A 19,833-nucleotide genomic window follows, 5' to 3' on the forward strand; every position below is an offset into this window, starting at 1 on the left:
ACCAGGTCAGCTAGCGGCAGCGCTGCGTGACGGGAGACTGGAGGGGATTCGTGTGTATGTTGGATGTGAGATGGGAAGCTGCTGTGGCAGTGCTTCGACATGCATTGAGATTGCAAAACAACCACCATGCACAAGATCAAAGGCATGGCCCTTGATGATATTTGAAGTGATGGCTGACACTGCGGTCAATAGCTGGTGATAGATGAGGATTCATCGCGGGCAGTGTGACCTGAGAGCATTTTGTCACCATGCCCCCACTGGAGACCGGAAAGTGCAGAGGTTTTGAGAATTATCTTGACACCAATGATTATAACATGAATGTGATGCAATGGCAAGGAATCCCCTGCATAGTTCCTCTATATCACGCCATGTCACTGCAGTGTTTTAATTTGAGTACAGAGTGGGGCTCCAAGCTTGGTAACAGGCCACTTGAAGAATGAGGGTGTTGTGGTGGCCTAAAAGATCGATCCGTGCAAACTGAGGTTGGGGTGTGCAAAGGATTGGGACTGCAGAGTTTCTTCGATGTATGAATCCTGTTGCTGGTCCAGTGAGCCAATGTAGGGCATGTGAAACCGCTGAGTTATTTTAAATACTCAGGATAACTTGTGGGTGAGGGACACCACAGAGAGGCTACTTTTTACCCTGTTGACCATGAGCTGACACCCATGCGGGATCACAAGTATAAGGGGGATAGAAGATATCCATAATGGAATCATTTGCGGTTAAGGGGGGAAGACATCCACATTGCTGACCTGAAGGCTCAAGTTCTGGAACAGGTAGACCTGATCCTGACTGCGATATAGACGCTACGCAGCTCACTTGAGGGCAGAACAAACCAAATTAAAATAGATCTTAACCTATTATGCCAAGATGTATGCTCACTGTCTGACCGTGTAGCTACCACCAAAACGGTACTTGAGAAAATGTGTCTGCGACATGGGCCTTGGAGGCTGTGGTATGTGAGGTGAAATCCAGGAACTCAGCACTGGAACTGCGGGTGGAGGACGCCAAAGGTCAGTCTAGGCGCAATAACATCTGCATGAGAGGTATTCCGGAAAGCGAGGAAGATAATGTACCGACGATGTATGTAGCGATCATGTTCCTACAGGAAATTGGCCCAGGGAAGTTATCCCAAGGCTTCACTATTGAAAGGGCACACTGTTCCCGGCATCCTCGACCTATGCCAGGACCTGCCCAAGACCCATTATAGCGCATGTTCTTAGTTTCAGAAACAGGGAAGTGATATTTCAATTTTCCAGAGAAGGTGGATCCTTACAACTTGGAAACTCGCAGTTGGCTGTTTATCTGGACTATACACCAATGGTCCAAAAGGAGCAGAACTTATTTGTTCCAACGAAGGAGAGACATCGACTCGTAGGCCTCAAGTACATGCTAATATACCCCGCCAAACTATAGGTGTTATATAAAGGGAAGGCTATCTTTTCGATAACCTGGAGAACACAAATAGCTGGATGGACCATAATGGAATGGTGATGAAGTCCACAAATGGAGACAAGCAAACATCAAAAGGTCAGCCTTCAGTTTGCTGTATGATGAGACATTGCGCATGGCATCGACCTGGTCTGATAGCTGTATGGTGCTCGATCTCACAGAATCCACACTGACTAACATTCTTTTGACTTATACCCAGAGTGTTATGCTGACCTTCATAGCTGGAGCAAGGTTTGGCAACCCTGAAGATTTAGACAGTAAGGAGGGATACCTCTGCTGTTCGTACCCTACTGCCTGCTGACGTTGGAGAGTGTTCTCTCCTTCAGGATGCAGGTTGGCTTGAATTGTATGGGGCTGTTGAGCCGTTTTGTTGCCATTATGTTGATGGCATGTTGTTTTTCTGGTTTGTTTGGTTTCTTTCAGGGCATTAATGTAACACTTGGAATACGAGCTATATGGTCATGGTGGCGGAGGGAATATCCACAGCATTTGGTGTGGGATGATGTGACACTTCCACTGAGACATGTGAACAATTTGTAAGTGGTGTATGGTTGGAGAGTGAGGTCTGAAACCTTTATGAGTAGCATGGAGACAGTCATGGTACTGACGTAGAATGTTAGAGGAATGAATACATAATTGTGCATGTACATAATTGGTTCATATTTGCAGAGGAAGAAAATAGTAATTGCACTCTTGCAGGAAAGCCATGTCTGCCGGCGGAGCAGAGCAAAGTTCTGTCTTGTAAGCGATATTCAATCAACACTACAGCTAAGTCAATGCCTAGTCTGGGATGCTGAGGGAAACCCTTATTGATATATTTTTAGGTCCAGTTCATGTACTCTGGATGACACCCCTTATATAACACCCCTCTCTTAGAATCCTCCTGACCCCACTGAGCCAAGAAGTAGGTCTGTTTTGCAAATTTAAAAGGTTTATTTGAGAAATATAACAATATATATCTATCACACTTTTATAATAAAATAATATTGGATATCACACTTGTGAATATGAGCAGTAATCAGCAAGAGGTAACTTATGAATAGGAACAGAAGAATAAGGTGGGAAAGAATGCTTTATATGGTTCAAGGAAACGCAATGATGAATGAAATGCAGTACAGAAAATAACTTGATATAGCTTCAACAAAAGACAATGTAATCACTTTTCCTTGACAATTCACTCCCCCCCTATGCAATGTAAGAAATGGAAGGAGAGCACAGTCTTCAAGAATCCCAACAAAATGCAATGCGAAATGCAGTTCCCCCCCAGCAAGCCTAGAGGAAAACAGGTAGAGGTTTGAGACACAGGCCCAAAATGCTTTGAATGTGATGACAATGAAGTTAGAAATGTGCTAAAAATGCTTTTAATTCCCTTTAGAGGTTCAGGGTGGGTGATATCTAGTTTATATTAATTCTATGTGTAATTAGCAGATTTCAAACCAATTTTAGCAGTTCAGGCAAAAAGCGGCTATCTTTTTACAGATGACGAAATCAGGCCAAATCGCAAATCGCAGTAAATTTTGCGAGTGCGTAAATCGCGATTGCGGAAAAAGTATAGGGAGTAGGAAGTCGGTTTTAGGTTCGTTGGAAAGCCTAGAATCACAGCTTTAAAATTTCGTTCCTAGCCCAAACGGTTCAGGAGATACAGACGATTTAATAAAGGTAGTTTTTCGGATTTAAAGTAAAACTCAAAATGACAGGTGACAGTTTGCAGCTTTAGAATGACAGATGACAGGATTACTAGGAGGCAGTTCTACTTAGGTTAAAATAGTTTGGATGAGATTATTTTAACTAAGAGATTGGTTCTGCACAGTTCTGCTATGTACTCACAATATAAATTTGAAATTGGCCTCGTCACGGATCTGGTCAACACATCCAGCGGCGGTTCTCTCTGCTTGGCGGGTCAATCAGGCACCGGTTCTGCTCACAGCGATCCGGATCTCTGGTTCTGCTCACAGCGGTCTGGGTCTGGTCTGCGGTTCCGGCAAAAGTTCTTGGCACAGAATTCAAACAGCTCGCCCGGCTGTGGAATAGTTTACAGATGATTTTAAGGATGCTGAGGCCTGCTGAGAAGAGTTCTCAGTTTGTGGGTTTAGGCCCTTGCTTTAAGTTCTGAAGTAAATTTCTGGTCTCTGAAGATTGATGGATGTGAAGTCTGGAGTCTCCCGGCAGAGCGTCCCGCAGAAAATGGAATTGAATCTCTCTACCTGTCCCAGCAGTCTCTTTTTGTGTGTTTTGGAAGTGGGTGTGTGCGTGGCATAACTGAGCCTGCCCCTCTCTACTTGTCATTGGCCCAATTCTCCCCTCTCCCATGATTGGGGGAAGGAAATGGATTGTCATCATGATGAGGTCTGTTTATGGGTCAGAGGATCCTCCCCTGGTCAATTTGCCCACAAATCTATATTTGATTCAAATATATATTTTCCAGATACACAATTTGTTGAAATTACATGTACACATTATATATTCCTTATGGTCCATGCTTGTCCACCTCTGATCTTCCTGGGGGCTTGCATTCAAAAATGACAACATTTTGCGCTGTTTGACTGGTTTACCAATATCGGACATTTACCAAAAATTACACACATGTGCGCAAGGAGTATGGACATTAATTGATGAAGTGTCAGATTTTTAACATGCAAACATTTGGAGTGAGACCCTATTTTCCGCTACCAACCCCCCAGAATACACCACAGGGTCCTAACGCCTCTTAAAACGTGCACAGAAAAATCACAAGAATAATGATATTACTTATATAATTATGACAAGTCCGCACTATGAGTTATCTATCTTTTTAAAATTATGCTCTGGCCCAGATGGGTGTGGTTTAGGTTCCAAAGCACATGGGGGAAGCTTCTGCCTGCCCCCGCATCCAGCTCGGGTGGCTCCCAGAGGCACTTCTCCTCCCCCTTCTCCCAAGAGGAAGCCACTTTACAGCCCCCCCAATATAACATTTGCCTGAGTCCATTGTTCAGTTTCCTGCAGTCCCCAGGTAATTCAATCAGAGAGGTGTCAACTCCTTTTGGTGGGGAAGCAGGATGCAGCTAGGCCTGGGAAGAGTGGCTGAGCAGGTTTCTCCTGTCGGGGGTAGTTGTCAGGCAGAATTCAGGTAAATGTCACTTTAGTTCCCAGTTTAAATCAAACTTACAATTTTTACCTATACATTAAATAATTACTTCCTTCAAGTCATTTCAGAATATAGTTTTACGTTGTATCCACCTCTTAGCAAGTCTTTCCTTGGTCTGGTTTGGGTTCCTCCGTTCAGTTTTACACAAAATTCTGGTGGTTTTAAAACGCCGGCTTTCTGATAGTGGTGAGTACCGGTATTGCAACCATTTCTGGGATTAAGAAAGTGAATTTCCCACAGTTCTGAGTTGCTTTTTGGCAATCAGCATTGCCATTCCCAATGGTTTCAGGCTACTGTGTGTATCCCAATGGTGGTTTTAGGCAGTGCCCTCCTTTGCTCACAACATAGGCAAAAATGGGTGGCAGCCTATTCTTCATGTTTTCCCTGTGCACTCTCTGGGGAGTTCTGGCCATCATGATGTTTTCTATGCCAGTACTGCACGGTTTTATGGTAGGGCTTGGATGCATAGGTAAAAACATCGCACAAGCTAGATGGGGTGGAGTTGGGTATTGCATATAAGTATGCAAGAGGGGTTCTGGTTTGGATCACTGCTTCAGTCCCCTTCCAGCTGATCAAAACTGAATTGTATGATGAGGGTAGGCTGGTTGTTGTTCACGGTTACATTGATCGCAGAGATGTGGATATTATTAACTCTTATCCCCCTAATCATGCAACATCTGATTTCTTTCGCTCGCTGTATGGTAGGCTGTCACACTTGAAGGGTGCGCTCTGAGTTTGGGGAGGTGATATTAATTGTACACGTGACCCTGCAAGGGATAGATCAGACTCAAAATGTACTTGGCTGTCTGCGACCTCTGTCGCTCCTCATACTATTCTCAGGGGCTTAGCCCATGTTGTTGTTTGGAAAGCAATTCATGGTGACAGATGTTATTCATACTACTCTGTTCCACATACTGTCTATACTAAGATTATGTGTTTGCTGAGAAGGAACATTTGAATGAGCTCACTGAAGCAACTTACACAGGTCGATTGATCTCGGGCTGTTCCCCACTGCTTGTCTATTGGTCTTGGGCGAGAGTACCACCATCGATACCGACATGGCTCATGTCTGCGTAGGCTTTATCTGATTACATTTTTAGAGACAACATGGCAGATACTATAACGGAATTCCTGGAGAGAAATGTAGGACGAGTGAATAGGTGGGAAACGGTGTGGGAAACACTCAAAGTAGTGATTCCTGGGGCCACGATTGCTAAGGCGGGTGGTATAAGGAAATCCTTGATGACAGAACTGTAGGTATTGGTAAGCAATATTAAGGTATTAGACGGGAATGGGGTCTCAGGGATCTCCAAGGATTTGTAAATGCTGAACCTTAGGCTAGAGTGTAGTGCAACATGGGAGCGATTCAGGAAATTCTACTATGGTATATATGTGGCCAAGAATCATGGAGAGGGAGATAAGTCAGGAAGGCTGTCAGCATGGCCCTGTAGAAATGAGTGACCGTGACACACTATTGCTGTGATTAAAGACAAATGTGGGGTAGCTGGCGATCTCAGGCAACAATAAATTACACTTTTAGTAAATTCTATGAAGATTTGTACTGGGACAGTGGGCAGGTGGACATAGACATAGACAAGGTAGAATACACACTTTCTCAGAAAGTATTGACACGGATCGCCGCTGAACAAGCCACCTCCTTGGAAGAGTCGCTAACTGTTGCGGAACTCCAGGGGGTGATATTGTCCCTGAAGACTGGGAAATCCCTGGGTGGCGACGGCCTCCCCCAGAATTCTATAAAGAATATGGGAATCATTTAGCACCCATAATGCTTAAGGTATTTAAGGAGGCATATGAATCTGGGCATCGGCCAGCCAGTATGCAGGAATCATTGATTGTCCCAGTGCTTAAACCATGGAAGGATCAGAGCACTATGCAGATCTTATAGACCGCTATCTATGCAGAACCAGGATATACAACTCCTTAACGCATTTCTCACAGGACGCCTTCAACATGTCATTGGCTCATTAATAAATACACAAAGATCAATCCGGATTGGTCCCAGGAATCTGCGTAGATTGCAGTACCTCGTTGAGAGGACACAATCACATGAAGCTATGTATGCAGTGGCTTCTCTTGATGCAATTAAGCTTTTGATTCTGTCAACTGGGAAAGGATATATGGGGCACTGCACAGATTTGGGATTGGAGGAGGCTTTATTAGATGGGTACGATTGATATATTCAGAACCGGTAGCGAAGGTTCAAATGGGTAAATATATTTCTGTGGCTTGGGATATCTGTAGAGGCACCAGGCAAGGCTGCACACTGTCACCGATGCTATACATATTACCGTTAGAGCTGCTAGCACTATACGTGCAAAGTGAATTCAGCACAGCTGGAATATGGGTTGAAGGTCTCGACACTTGATTTCTCTTCATGCAGACGATGTTCTCTTGTACCTGTGCAAACCGGAACATCATTTACCATTGGTCATTGAGGTGCTCGATAACTTTGCCGAACTCTCGGGTACCTCCTTCAGCCGAGAAATATCCTGCCAATTCCCCTTGGCAAAGATGCACACTTATAGCCCCGGCGAACTGCCGGACTTGGGTCTCAGATCGGAGGTTCACTCATTTCGTTACCTGGAAATAAATATATGGCATAATGCTGAGAGTACACAAGAACCTAATACTGCCAGGGCTGTTGATGACTTGCTTCCGTCTATGTGCTTCTGGAGTAGGCTGCCCTTGTCATTAGGGGATGAGTGGCGTTCGTGAAAATGACCATCCTGCCGCGTCTGCAGTATCACTTTGTCAATGTTTGTTTGTTTTGCTTGTTTATTTATTTTATATAGCGCTCCTGACCCAGGGGTATATGGGCGCTTAAACATCAGGTTACAGGCAAAGGTGAGGAACAGTTTTATATTCCTGCTGCTTTCTACAAAACTCTGGACTCTCTAATTTGGGGATTTCTCTGGGGCAGAGGGAGGCACAAAATAGCACTGACTACACTGTATATGAAATTTTAGGATGGAGGCATACAGAGCCCATGGTTCGAGCTATATTACTTAGCAGCCCAGCTGCAATACTTGGTGGGATGGATGTCAAATGACATGACTCTGGATTCTGGGCTATTAATGGAGACCTTACAGCCGGCTGTGATTAAGGAAGCTTCATGGATCACTGAGAAATGTATGGGGGAATGCCTTACATGCTGAAGCTGTGGAGGCAGGTGTGGAACAGGACATTGAGAATCCTTAAATTGCAGAATGTTTACTCCCCACACGTTCCTCTACCAGTAGATATATGTATGGATAGAGATGATCTTGTTTCAATGAGAAAATTGGAAGATGTGGGTATCTCCTCCCGGAGTGATGTTGCCAAAGATGGCGTACATAGAGGATTTGCGGATATGATGGAACGTTATGAGCTACATAAAGGCCCATTCCTCAGATATATGGGAAACACCAGGATAGCGAAAAAGAAGTGGCCTAAGTGGCCTGAGGAGCCTAACCATGACAAATTGCTGTATGAGCTGGAGGATGGCTGGAGACCAGTGTCGCGATAGTACGGTGGTTTGTTGTCAGTTGCGTGCACTAGAGTGTCGAAGATCGACATGGGAATCAGACTTAGGCTTTGCATTGGAGGACCAACAATGGGATAATGTGTTAATGTTTGTTAAGCGTGTTTCTAGATATGCTAGACATAGACTATTACAGCTGGATGTCCACTATAGAACTTATTTGACACTGGCTAAACTTGCTTAATAGCCCAACTTGCCCCTGGTGTTGTAACGAATCTGCAGATATCATGTATATGTTCAGGAAGTGCCTGAGGGTCCTCGATTTTTGGCAACAATTGAAGCTGACGCTTCAGGCTGCTGGGATACGTAGGTATCATTCGACCTTGAGTGAATGCTTGTTGGGTGCTTATTCCTGACCTGATAAGGTCAGACATGTGGCACCGGTTGTAGGTGAAAGGGTCGAATGAAAAGATTCGAAATACAATTGTTTCGAATCAAAAGGACCGAAAACCAAAAAATCGAATGCATTTTTTAAACCCACGTTTTTTGCCCAAAAACCACTATTTTTACCTATACCAAGCCCCAAAAAAAAAAACATTTAAAAAAGGCACTTGATCCTTTTTTTCCGATCCTTTTGAGTCGAACGTATTGTATTCAACCCTTTTTCATTCGAACCTTTGACTGGACACCGTGAAAAGTTGTTGATTCTTTGCATAGCGGAGAATCACTATGACGTGGAAACAAAATTAAGGCCCGAAGTATTTTTAAGTGGAGGATAGATTTGAAGCAATGAAGTAATGGTGCATGGCTGAGAACATAACATGGTATAGTGCCATGAAGAAAGTACTTAAGGAATCCACTACTAATATAGAGGCATGAAATACTCTCGTACAAGCGGTGTTCAATCCCTCAGACGACATGCCTCCTTGATTACAAGAGTCATAATCCTATATGTTTAGGGGATATGTGGAGGCTACGCTCGTCTGACACCAACAGGTGAAGGCTTCACCCCGAGTACTGAGAACTCTGCATCCCCCCAGGCTATGTTCCTCATTGCCACCTACACATGCAATGCTTATGGTTATGTTTTTGATGATTTCTCGCTCGATAGTATATTGTACTGCTGTGGTGTTGTTGCCCATTTGTTATTGTTGGTTCTTCTGGTATTGGTAGAATGATACGCTTATGTATTTCTGTAATGTGAATATATACAAATACCAATAAACAGAGTTACAAAAAAAAGCACAGGGCACGCCACACTTCAGGTAGCCCCGAACCACCACATGTGTGCAACATCCAGGATGATCATGCCGCTCTAGGGGCACGCACTGCTCCAGGTGAAAGATGTAAGGATGTGTTTTAATCAAAGCTTAAATGTTTCACCTAGCGTAGAAAGAAGGGGACGGTGACAGGCACCCAAAACTACCAGCCACCATTGGTGCTGGTGAGTTGTTTTATCAGAGGGTGCAAATATTTGCCACAAGTATGCGATTGTGACTAAGCCTAGTGAGGGAGCCCAAAATAACCACATTAGATTTGGCCAGTCGGAGGGGATTCTCCCCCATGAGAACATGTTTTTAATAATGGGTTAAAATGGTGCATTGAACTTTCTGTGAAGAATTGGGTAAAAGGCCAGTTTGCAATCAGTTTTGTGGGGTAACTTATGAAACAATCCAGTAGATGCATGTCACCAAAAGTGCACGGGTGCATGTTCATGCCTTTCTCCGCAATATATGCCAGTATGAAAATCTTTTTCATGCTGGCTGTGCCCATATGTTTCTATGCTGTCTCTTCCAATATATACCAGTATTCCCATATAAGAACATACTCATGTTCGCTTTGCACATAATTGCAGTGATTATACTATTAAAAAAAGTCAAATATACTGTGCCAATATATGCCAGTACCCCTATTTAAGAACCTACTCGTGTTGGATTGTCCATTAAAAGTGTGATACCACCATAAAAAAAACATGTCCAAACAGTTTCCAATGTAGGCCAGTCTGGACACGTAAGAACACTTATCACGCTTGCTTTCCACAGTAAAAAATAGCTAGACAGGATGTACCAAAATGCCAGTCTAACAATGTAATGCCACATTTCATGCTTTCTTTATCAGAGATGCCCAGTAATAAAATGTCATGCCACAGTAAGCAATGGCGAAACTGGATGCACCAAAATGGCAGTCTAGCCATGTAATAACACACATGAAGTTGGCTTTGCCCGAAAATGCCAGTAAAACATGCTATGCCACTTAAGGAAATGACAAAATGCTCCAGTATTCCCAAAGCCTTGCACACACACACATAATTACATTCATTCTTTTTCACCCACGAGTCACACATCCATACATCTTCTAGCACATTCCCGACCACAGCATTCTCCACACAGGCACCCACCCACCCAGAACATTCACACACACACACTCACATTCATACTCATTCAGCCACCAGTCATTCACCCATACAACTTCTCTCACATCCACTCACATTGCAATCTCCTCGCAGGCACACACTCACCGAGAACATTCAAACCACCACATAGTCACATCCATACCCATTGGCAAACCAGTGACTCTCCCATACACATCATCTCATATCCCCTCCAACCCAGAACATTCAGACACACACAATCACATTCATACTGATTCACCCACTAGTCACTCACCAATACAACTTCTCTCACATCCACTCACACTGCATTCTCTATACAGTCACCCACCCAGCCAGAGCATACACACACAATCACATCCATACTCATTCATTCACCAGTCACTCACCCATTCACCTTCTCACACATTCGCCCACACTGCATTCTCCACACAGGCACCCACCCAGAACATTCACCACACACACAGACACACACACACGTACAGACACAATCACCCAAAGACCCCACAGTGTTAATAGCTATCACCCCCTTGTTTGAAATGGACAGGGCAGGGAACACCCCTGGGCCCTCATCGAGGCCAAAGGTACAATAGGGCCTACACTGAACTTGGGCTGATGGGCTGTCCTTGGCCCTACCTGCCCCCGAAAGCAGGGCTGATAGCATAAAAGAAATATACAGTCTGATTTTGAATGCAGGCAAACAATGGGTACTCCAGACTTTGGGTAATTGAGAAGGCTAGACTTATAACTTCCAGGTCAGGATGCGCTTATGAGAGCCCCCACATTCTACTTCCCAACTCCAGTGGGTGACATGTTTGAGGCAGGAAGATCCCTTAACATATAAATCAATGTCATAAATTGGAGTTGTGCGCCAGTGAGCGCACTCTGCAGGCACGTTATGGTTCATCCTCGCCCTTCATGTATGCTAACCTGTTTTCTCCTCTCTGTTCACAGTTTTTCACACGCCCAGTGCACTCCTTCTCTGGCCACTGCTCAAGTTGTACAGAGGTGGGTTCCTGATCATTGAGTCTCTCTTCCTGCTTGGGATCAATAACTATGGCTGGAGGAAAGCTGGAGTTAACCACATACTGATCTTTGAGCTTGATCCCCGGAACCATCTGTCCTTCCAGCACTTGTTTGAGGTACATCGTAAAAAAGGCCTATTTCATTTGCAAGTCAGTAACAATACACAGAGAAGCTCACACAGGTGTTACAAAAGCTGGTGTGAAATGCCTGAACTCCAGATACCTAATATAATTGGCACTCGCTGGGTCGTTAACGGCCTGACAGAGCCTTTGTCCGGCTGGTTGAAGCTGCGGTCTGGACAACCACGAAAAGGAGCAGGGACTACAAGTAGTCCCTGCTCCCTTTCCATGGTGGACACCTTTTTTGTTTACTTTTTCAATGGTCGCCATGGAAAGGTCTCACCTTCCATGGCGGCTATCTTTTTTATTTACTTTTTTATTTATTTTTCAAATGCCACCATGGAAAGAGAGAAGGGACTACGTACAGTCCTTCTCCCGCCTGGCAACTTAAAAAGACTCTATTAGTGCCCTGGTTTTACCGGCTGGTGTACTAGTAGAAATAAGCCGCTCACTGGGGGGTGGTGGGGGGCGGGGCACATTACCGCTTCAGTTAATGCCCTGGGACCATGGGCCCCGGGGCATTACCTGAAGTGGTAATGCACCCCCAGCCAGGGGCTTATTGCTTAAGTACAAAACCTAGAGAACACACTTTTTAATCCAAGGATTTGAGGGTAGTCGATCACCTTCTGTGCAGAATGAAATGGGTCCTGAGCGGAAAACCTTTGATACATGTCAAGGGATTTTATTTGCAAGACTGGTGAAGGTCAGAATTTGTACTCAGACTCATGAAGAAAATAAGCAAGGAAAGGAGTTAGAGCTTAGTGCAAAAGCACCTGAATGTTTAATAAAACGATCTCTTCAACCTCCAACTGTAATCTCACATTTTGGCAAAGAAATGCAGACAGAACACACGCACATTTGTAATGTTGCGGTTGCAAATGCTCGCAGTTGTTAACGCATGGAGCTGACCGACAAAACACACCAGAGGAGATATAAGTTGCAGACACTTGGTTCTTGTCAAGATGGATAAAGAGATAAGTAGGTTCTATGGGTTCATCTAGAAAACAAATATAAAAACAAGGAAAATGATGCTCTTTGTTCCCAAACTATCTGCGCAAAAGCTGTAGGAGATGAATACAGAATATGTCAGGGCTTCTCTAACTGGTCAGGATAGCGTTCTACCTCTGGTTTTCTGACCAATCCCAGGCTGTGGTTCACAGGTGTCAGTGCTCAGCATGCTTCTTCACAGTCTCAGGGGTGCAGCGGCAAGCAGCCTGCTTGCTGCCAAAACACACTCTTAGAGCTCTAGAGCCCAGCATGGTCTTTGGCACCTAAATATAGTCTAATGAGTGTGCCGGTGTGGCTGATATTACTGCACACCGCCATGTTACCGCACCGGCACACTCGGTGGTGGGGTGGTCAGATTTACCTACAGCTCCGAGCTGCCAGTAATTCCGGCACCCCACCACCAAATACAGGCGATTCCCCTAGACTTCATTACAAGTTTGGCGGTCCAGAAATAAAGATGCTGGTTGCAACAAACCGGCACCCTTTCTGAACCACCACACTACAAGTCTGCCTGCAGGGGCCTTTGCGCCCGGGAGGTGTGACCTGCGGGGCGCAATGGGCCTGGTAGGCAGACTTGTCATGGAAGCACCGTTAGCAACAGTGCCACTGCTTCTGTCTCCCCACTCCCATGGAGTCCTATGTCACTGGTATATCAGGTGCTGGAAAAGTGTTACAAGTCCAGCGGAAACCCGCCGGTAGCACCACCAGGTAATTCTGGCAGACCAAGTGGTGGTAACGGTATTACCGTTTGGTGGTATCTCACCAGATTTACCGGCAGGATGCCACCAAACATGTAATAAGGCCCCAAAGGCCTGCTTCGTGACAGTCTTAGGGTTAGCATGCAGATCACTCTGCTTGACAATCTCAAGGTTACAGAGCCAAGCTCACTATGGTTGATTTTCTCTCCCTGGTACAGGGTGCCCAGTTCACTTATAGGGATATTGTGCCCAGCTCACTCTCTTTGGAAATGGTGGCCATCCCACATTGCTAGCTTGTCTCTGGTATATAGTGCCATGATCTGTCATTCAGCCAGCAGCTAATACTCTCACCCTCTGGTTGGGTCACCCTTCCGGGCGAGGTTCCTTATGGTTCCATTTGCATTCACACGGTTCTCTCTGTGGTTCTCATGCCTTAGGGCTCTCGGTGTTCCCAAGCTGATCCTATCCCTCAACTCTCTCAGTCTTCTCATGACAGGCCACTCTCACAGGCTTCAATGCTAGGCCATTCTCAGAGGCTACTCATGCCAGTCCATGCTCTCAGGCTTCTCATGCCAGTCCATTCTCACAGACTTCTCATGCCAGTCCATTCTCACGGGTTTCCCATGCCAGCACATTGTCACAGGCTTCTCATGCCAGTCCATTCTCCCAGGCTTCTCATAGCAGTCCATTCTCACAGGCTTCTCATACCAGTCCATTCTCTCAGGCTTCTTATGCCAGTCCATTCTCACAGACTTCTCATGCCAGTCCATTCTCTCAGGCTTCTGATGCAAGTCCATTCTCACAGGCTTCTCATAGCAGTCGATTCTCACAGGCTTCTCATGCCAGTCCATTCTCACATGTTTCTCATGCCAGTCCATTCTCTCAGGCTTCTCATGCCAGTCATTTCTCACAGACTTCTAATGCCAGTCCATTCTCACGGGTTTCCCATGCCAGTACATTGTCACAGGCTTCTCATGCCAGTCCATTCTCCCAGGCTTCTCATGCCACCATTCCATGCTTCTCATGCCAGTCCATTCTCTCGGGCTTCTTATGCCAGCCCATTCTCACAAGCTTCACATGCCAGTCCATTCTCAAAGGCTTCTCATGCCAGTCCATTCTCTCAGGCTTCTCATGCCAGTCCATTCTCAGAGGCCACCCATGCCAGTCCATTCTCTCAGGCTTCTGATGCAAATCCATTCTCACAGGCTTCTCATAGCAGTGCATTCTCACAGGCTTCTCATGCCAGTCCATTCTCTCAGGCTTCTTATGCCAGCCCATTCTCACAATCTTCACATGCCAGTCCATTCTCACAGGCTTCACATGCTAGTCCATTCTCAGAGGCCACCCATGCCAGTCCATTCACTCAGGCTTCTGATGCAAGTCCATTCTCATAGGCTTCTCATAGCAGTCCATTCTCACAGGCTTCTCATGTCAGTCCATTCTCTCAGGCTTCTCATGCCAGTCCATGTCAGGCTTCTCTTGCCAGTACATTCTCTCAGGCTTCTCATGCCAGTCCATTCTCACAAGCTCCTCATGCCAATCCATTCTCTCAGGCTTCTCATGTCAGCCCAACACAGGCTTCTCATGCCAGTCCATTCTCACAGGCTTCCCATGCCAGTCCATTCTCTCAGGCTACCCATGCCAGTCCATTCTCACAGGCTACTCAGGCCAGTCCATTCTCTCAGGCTTATCATGCCAGTCCATTCTCTCAGATTTCTCTGTGCCAGCCGATTCTCACAAGCTGCTCATGCCAGTCCATTCTCTCAGGCTTCTCATGCCAGTCCATTCTCACAGGCTTCTCATCCCAGTCAATTCTCTCAGGTTACCCATGCCAGTCCATTCCCTTAGGCTACACATGCCAGTCCATTCCCTCAGGTTTCTCATGCCAGTCCCTTCTCTCAGAATTATCATGCTAATACATTCTCTCAGGCCACCCATGCCAATCCATTCTCACATGCTTCTCATGCCAGTCCATTCTCACAGGCTTCCCATGCCAGTCCATTCTTTCAGGCTTCTCATAAATCATATGTAACCTTGGACCGTATATGCGTATTCAGACACCCTTTGATTGTGGATGCTAGGAAGAAATGTCTGCCACCCCCCGTGGGGTTCCAAAAGCCCTCTTCCTTATTGCCTGTCGTCGGATTTTAGAAGAGGATGGCCTGACAAGAAAAGCCTGGTCTCTGAATAATTATGACAGTGGGCCTCATTACATGGATGGCGCTAAGGGATTACCGGCACCGGTAATTCCTTAGCGCCATACTACGAGGTCCCTCAGCGGGTCCCGTCCTTAACGTGTGGCCAGACCACACGTTAAGGAAGGGACCCGCTGAGGGACTTCAGGGCAAATAACGGTACTGCTAATTGCGGTACCGTTATTTGCCCCTTCCCCATTCCCATTGAGCCCTATGGGAGCTTTTATCGAGTCCAAGGTTGGCGGGGCGGTAATTCCCCATTCACCAAGGCCCTTCCCCATTCCCATTGAGCCCTATGGGGAATTACCGCCCCGCCAACCTTGGACTCGATAAAATACCAGCAGCAACCATGGCGCTAATCGCGTCATGGTTACCGCCGTCCGTGTAATGAGGCCCAGTGTGTATGGGCTTATGGGCATGCTCAGCCTCCAGTGCACAGGCACCTGTAGATAATGATGTATATATAATAAGTGTCAATATAGTGTTTCATGCCAGATGCTTCCTCTGTAGCAGCATTGTAAGGAGTTATTATTACCCAGTGTAATAGTACTCAATGTATCGCCCTTGGAAGGATGCAGGTCTGAATCTGCCCTGCCACTCACAGATTATTTTACCGGCTAACCAAAAGTGTATTTGCAATTGCAAATGAAGTGGGTATCGCCCTGGTAGTGTGGCAAGCCCTTAACTTTCATTTTATTTGCACATATAACAAATGGGCCGTACACTCAGGAGCCATTGTGGATTGTTGCCCTGAGGGGTTTGATGAGATATTGACTGGGCCAATGCTGTCTTTATTGATTGTCGAACTGATTAATATATATTATGAAACGGAGATCAAAGGGAAGTGAAAGACAATGAGAAAGAGTGTGTGAGAGAGAGGGAAGTGAATGGGAGAGAAAAAAGACGCACAGAAAGGAACAAAGTTGTTTAGAAGATTTCAATGCTAGTAAAATATCATTGATACTTTACAAACAACCAAACATTTGGCGGGATTTTCAGAATGAATTAGAGTAGGACTTAATGTGCTCATGGTCTTACTTTGCCTGTTTCTCTTCCTTCTCAGCTGGCCGGAGTTCTCGCCGTGGCCTGGTGTGTGAGTGTCTTAAGCTGCCTTTACAGCGCCTGGCTCCCTATTCCACTGCAGCTCAACCCGCTAGCTTTCTACATGTTTATGCTTTTACTTTTCATCAATCCAACCAAAACCTTCTACTACAAGTCAAGAGTTTGGCTACTCAAGTTGATGGTAAGTTTTCTCAGTGGGGGGAAATAAGGGCTCTGCTCACGTGACTTTTTATTATTATTATTATTATTATTATTATTATTATTATTATTATTATTATTATTGTATTTATTGAGCACAGACCTAGCTTGGAGAAGCAATGGAGTGCTTTACAGAGGTATACACCAATACAGATACACAACAGAGCGCTTTTCACAGGTAACACAGAACAGATATACAGCGGGGGTAGCATACAGAGGGGCACAGAGGAGGTGTACAGCTGTACAGGGTGGCGGGGAGGAGAAGGGCAGACAGTGTCTAGCGAGTCAAGTGGCACGGGGGGCACGCGATGCCCTAGGTGTTGAGCAGGAGAGACCCCTTGAAGAGGTGTGGGCGAAGATGAACTCCTCCTCCAGCCACAGCTAGGGGGTCCGCTCAGTTTAGAGGCAGAGCACCCATTAGCTCGGCTGGGGGAAGCTGAACCATCGCTGGGCCTGCTCACCTCCACGACTAAACTGAGTAGTACGAATGGCTGCTCAATGAAAGGTGGGCAGAGGAAGTTACTGGTAGCAGACCCTCCACCGCCACCTGGTCAGGGCTGGTGCTAGCTCCCCCGTTCCTCTGCTGGGGTTTCCCAATTCCAGGGAGTGAGCAGGAGTCCGGCTACTCCACCAGCTTGAACTTGTTAACATCTGCAGCATTGCCAGGCAGGCGTGGTAACTTACCTCGCTGCACGGGGAAGCACTTCCGCCTGGCAGATTCCTTCCTCACTATGAGCGGGCATGGGGGCCTGTTTAAAAGCAGAGTCCTGGCAGAAAGACTCCCTCCGCAAGACTCTACATCAAGGCCTTAATGTAACACTATCACAAAGGTTCATTTTAAAACAAAATTATTTACTTAGTTACTAAAGCTTGCATGTTGAGGATAACACTGTTTTGAATTTTTATATTAGATAGTGATGTATGTCTAATAACACGTATGACCTCCGTGCCTAACCTCACCTACAATTGCGCCACATAACATCGCAGGCTGGTAAGTGACTCAGAGTACATACATCGATGAGCCAATCAGAAGTCGCAAAACCACTTCCCGAAAGAGTACAATTCCATGTAAATCGTGAAAAACCTACAAAGTGGGAGTAGAGTTTAGTGGGTAATGGAGGGCGAGCACAGGTCGGACATGTAGAACCTCATTTCGAGGTCGGTGGTAACCCACCAGAGCCACCGGCAGGTTGCCGCCGACCCTGTAAATATGTTTCTGCCGACAGATATCCCCGTGACACCGGGATATCACAAGTTGTGGCGGAACGGGATGTCAGGCAGCAGAAATGGCAATTCCCCATCGGGAATGGGGTCACTGAAGCAATGTTGCTAACGGTGCCAGTGCTTCAGTGAAAACACTGCCGGTAGGAGCCAGAATTCCCAGCAGGTCAGACCTGCGGGGGATCCGTGGCCCCTACCAGTGTTGTCGGAGTATGGCGGTCCTGAAATGGTGCCGCCATTGCGTTGCTACCGGCACCCTTGTTTCCAGACCGCCACGCTCGTAATGAGGCCGATAGATTACCACATGCGATGGGACATAAGACACGCAGTAGCACGTGTACATCAGGAGCAGCGGCTGATGCCATCCAACATGCAACACTGCATGGAGTGCACTGAATCTCATGGGTCACCTACCGACAGATGTAGCCATCTGCTTTGGTGAATGCATGACGAATGGTGCCTGCTCATAGAAGCTACTATGACAGTAAAATGGGGAGAGTGGAAAGGGGCATGCCGGATTTAAAAAAAAAACTTTGCCCCTGGAGAAGGTTAGTCTGAAGACGTCCATTGTGACCGATGCCATGTTTCTGTAATAAACATCAGACCATGATAGAGACCACGCCCGAGAAAATAGACAAAAACGGACTATGCGCCTAATATTTTTTTTTAAATGTAGTCACATCACAACACCCTTGGACAGAACATATGGAATGTTTGTAGCATTTGTATAGCTGTAATTAGTTATCTATTTCACAAAAATCACATAACTAGCAGAAGTGACATCACGCAAGTGCAGGACGTCACAATAGGTTAACCTAGCTAGAGGAAACGCAAGGTTGTGTCCTGATACTAAAGTGCGTTTGATATCAGGCATACTTTGGTTAAATTGCTCTACAATTGACTGGGTAACTAACTGGTAATTGACTGGTTAACTGACAGGGGTTGAAAAGAAGTCGACTGGACTTGCAACTAAAAGCACAGGGGTATCGAATTGTACCAAGAACTGCCAAATGATGCCCATGGTAGAGAAATTACATTTGTTAACAGGCATTTGTCTATCATTGAGTAGATCGAGGAGCATAGAGAAGAGGAGTTCAGATTAACTTGCAGGGTTCTGCCACCTTTGACTTGCCAGATGTTTTGGACTACAACTTCAATCAGCACTAGCTAGCACAATCAATGGTGAGGGATTATAGGAGCTATACTCCAAAATATCTGGGGAACTGGAGGTTGCAGACGCCAGACTTAAACCTCTTTTTGCTTGCAGACACATGCTATTTATTTATTTATTACATTTGTATAGCACACAGCAGCACTTGGGCTTCGAGGTGCTGTTACTTGCAAAAAACTTAGTTATAGGGTGGGAGCAGCAGAGATGGCTGTACACAATGGGTTACATAATTGCATACAGTTGTACATAAGTGTGCATATATACATGATACAATGTATCGGTTAGCTGGTGATCTTGGCACATGTCAGGTGAAGAGCACTGTTTTCATGGCTTTGCGGAAAGCAATGAGAGAGGTTTCGCCTCGGAGGGTGGGCGGTAGGGCATTCCAGTGCAAGGGTGCAAGGTAAGGGAAGCTGGTGCCACCTGCTTTGGCTTTCCTTACCATGGGCACGCAAAGCATGTTGGCGTAGGGTGTTCTAGTTGGTCTAGCAGATGTGGAGGGGTGGATCCTTTGTGAAAGGTAGTCAGGTGCAGAGAGGTGGATGCACTTGTGAGTCAGTGTCAGGGTTTTGAATATGATTCTTTCTTTTATTTGGAGCTAAGGGCTATTTTCCTTACAGCCGAAATGTGCTCTCTTTTGGATATGTCTTGGGCTGCGCGGAGCGCGTTATTCTGGATGACTTGTAGCT

General features: G+C 45.8%; 1 protein-coding gene across 1 annotated transcript in view; it reads left to right on the forward strand.

Moving 5' to 3' along the window:
• LOC138471465 (xenotropic and polytropic retrovirus receptor 1 homolog) overlaps window positions 1–19,833 on the forward strand; it is a 245,232-nt gene that overhangs the window by 136,398 nt on the left and 89,001 nt on the right. Inside the window, exons 8-9 of the mRNA XM_069609088.1 lie at window positions 11,401–11,588; window positions 16,556–16,735. Coding sequence (XP_069465189.1) covers window positions 11,401–11,588; window positions 16,556–16,735 — 368 coding nt within the window. The remainder of the gene's footprint in view (window positions 1–11,400; window positions 11,589–16,555; window positions 16,736–19,833) is intronic.

This window comes from Ambystoma mexicanum, chromosome 8 (assembly GCF_040938575.1).
Source record: "Ambystoma mexicanum isolate Mex_15411 chromosome 8, UKY_AmexF1_1, whole genome shotgun sequence".
Lineage (NCBI taxonomy): Eukaryota > Metazoa > Chordata > Amphibia > Caudata > Ambystomatidae > Ambystoma > Ambystoma mexicanum.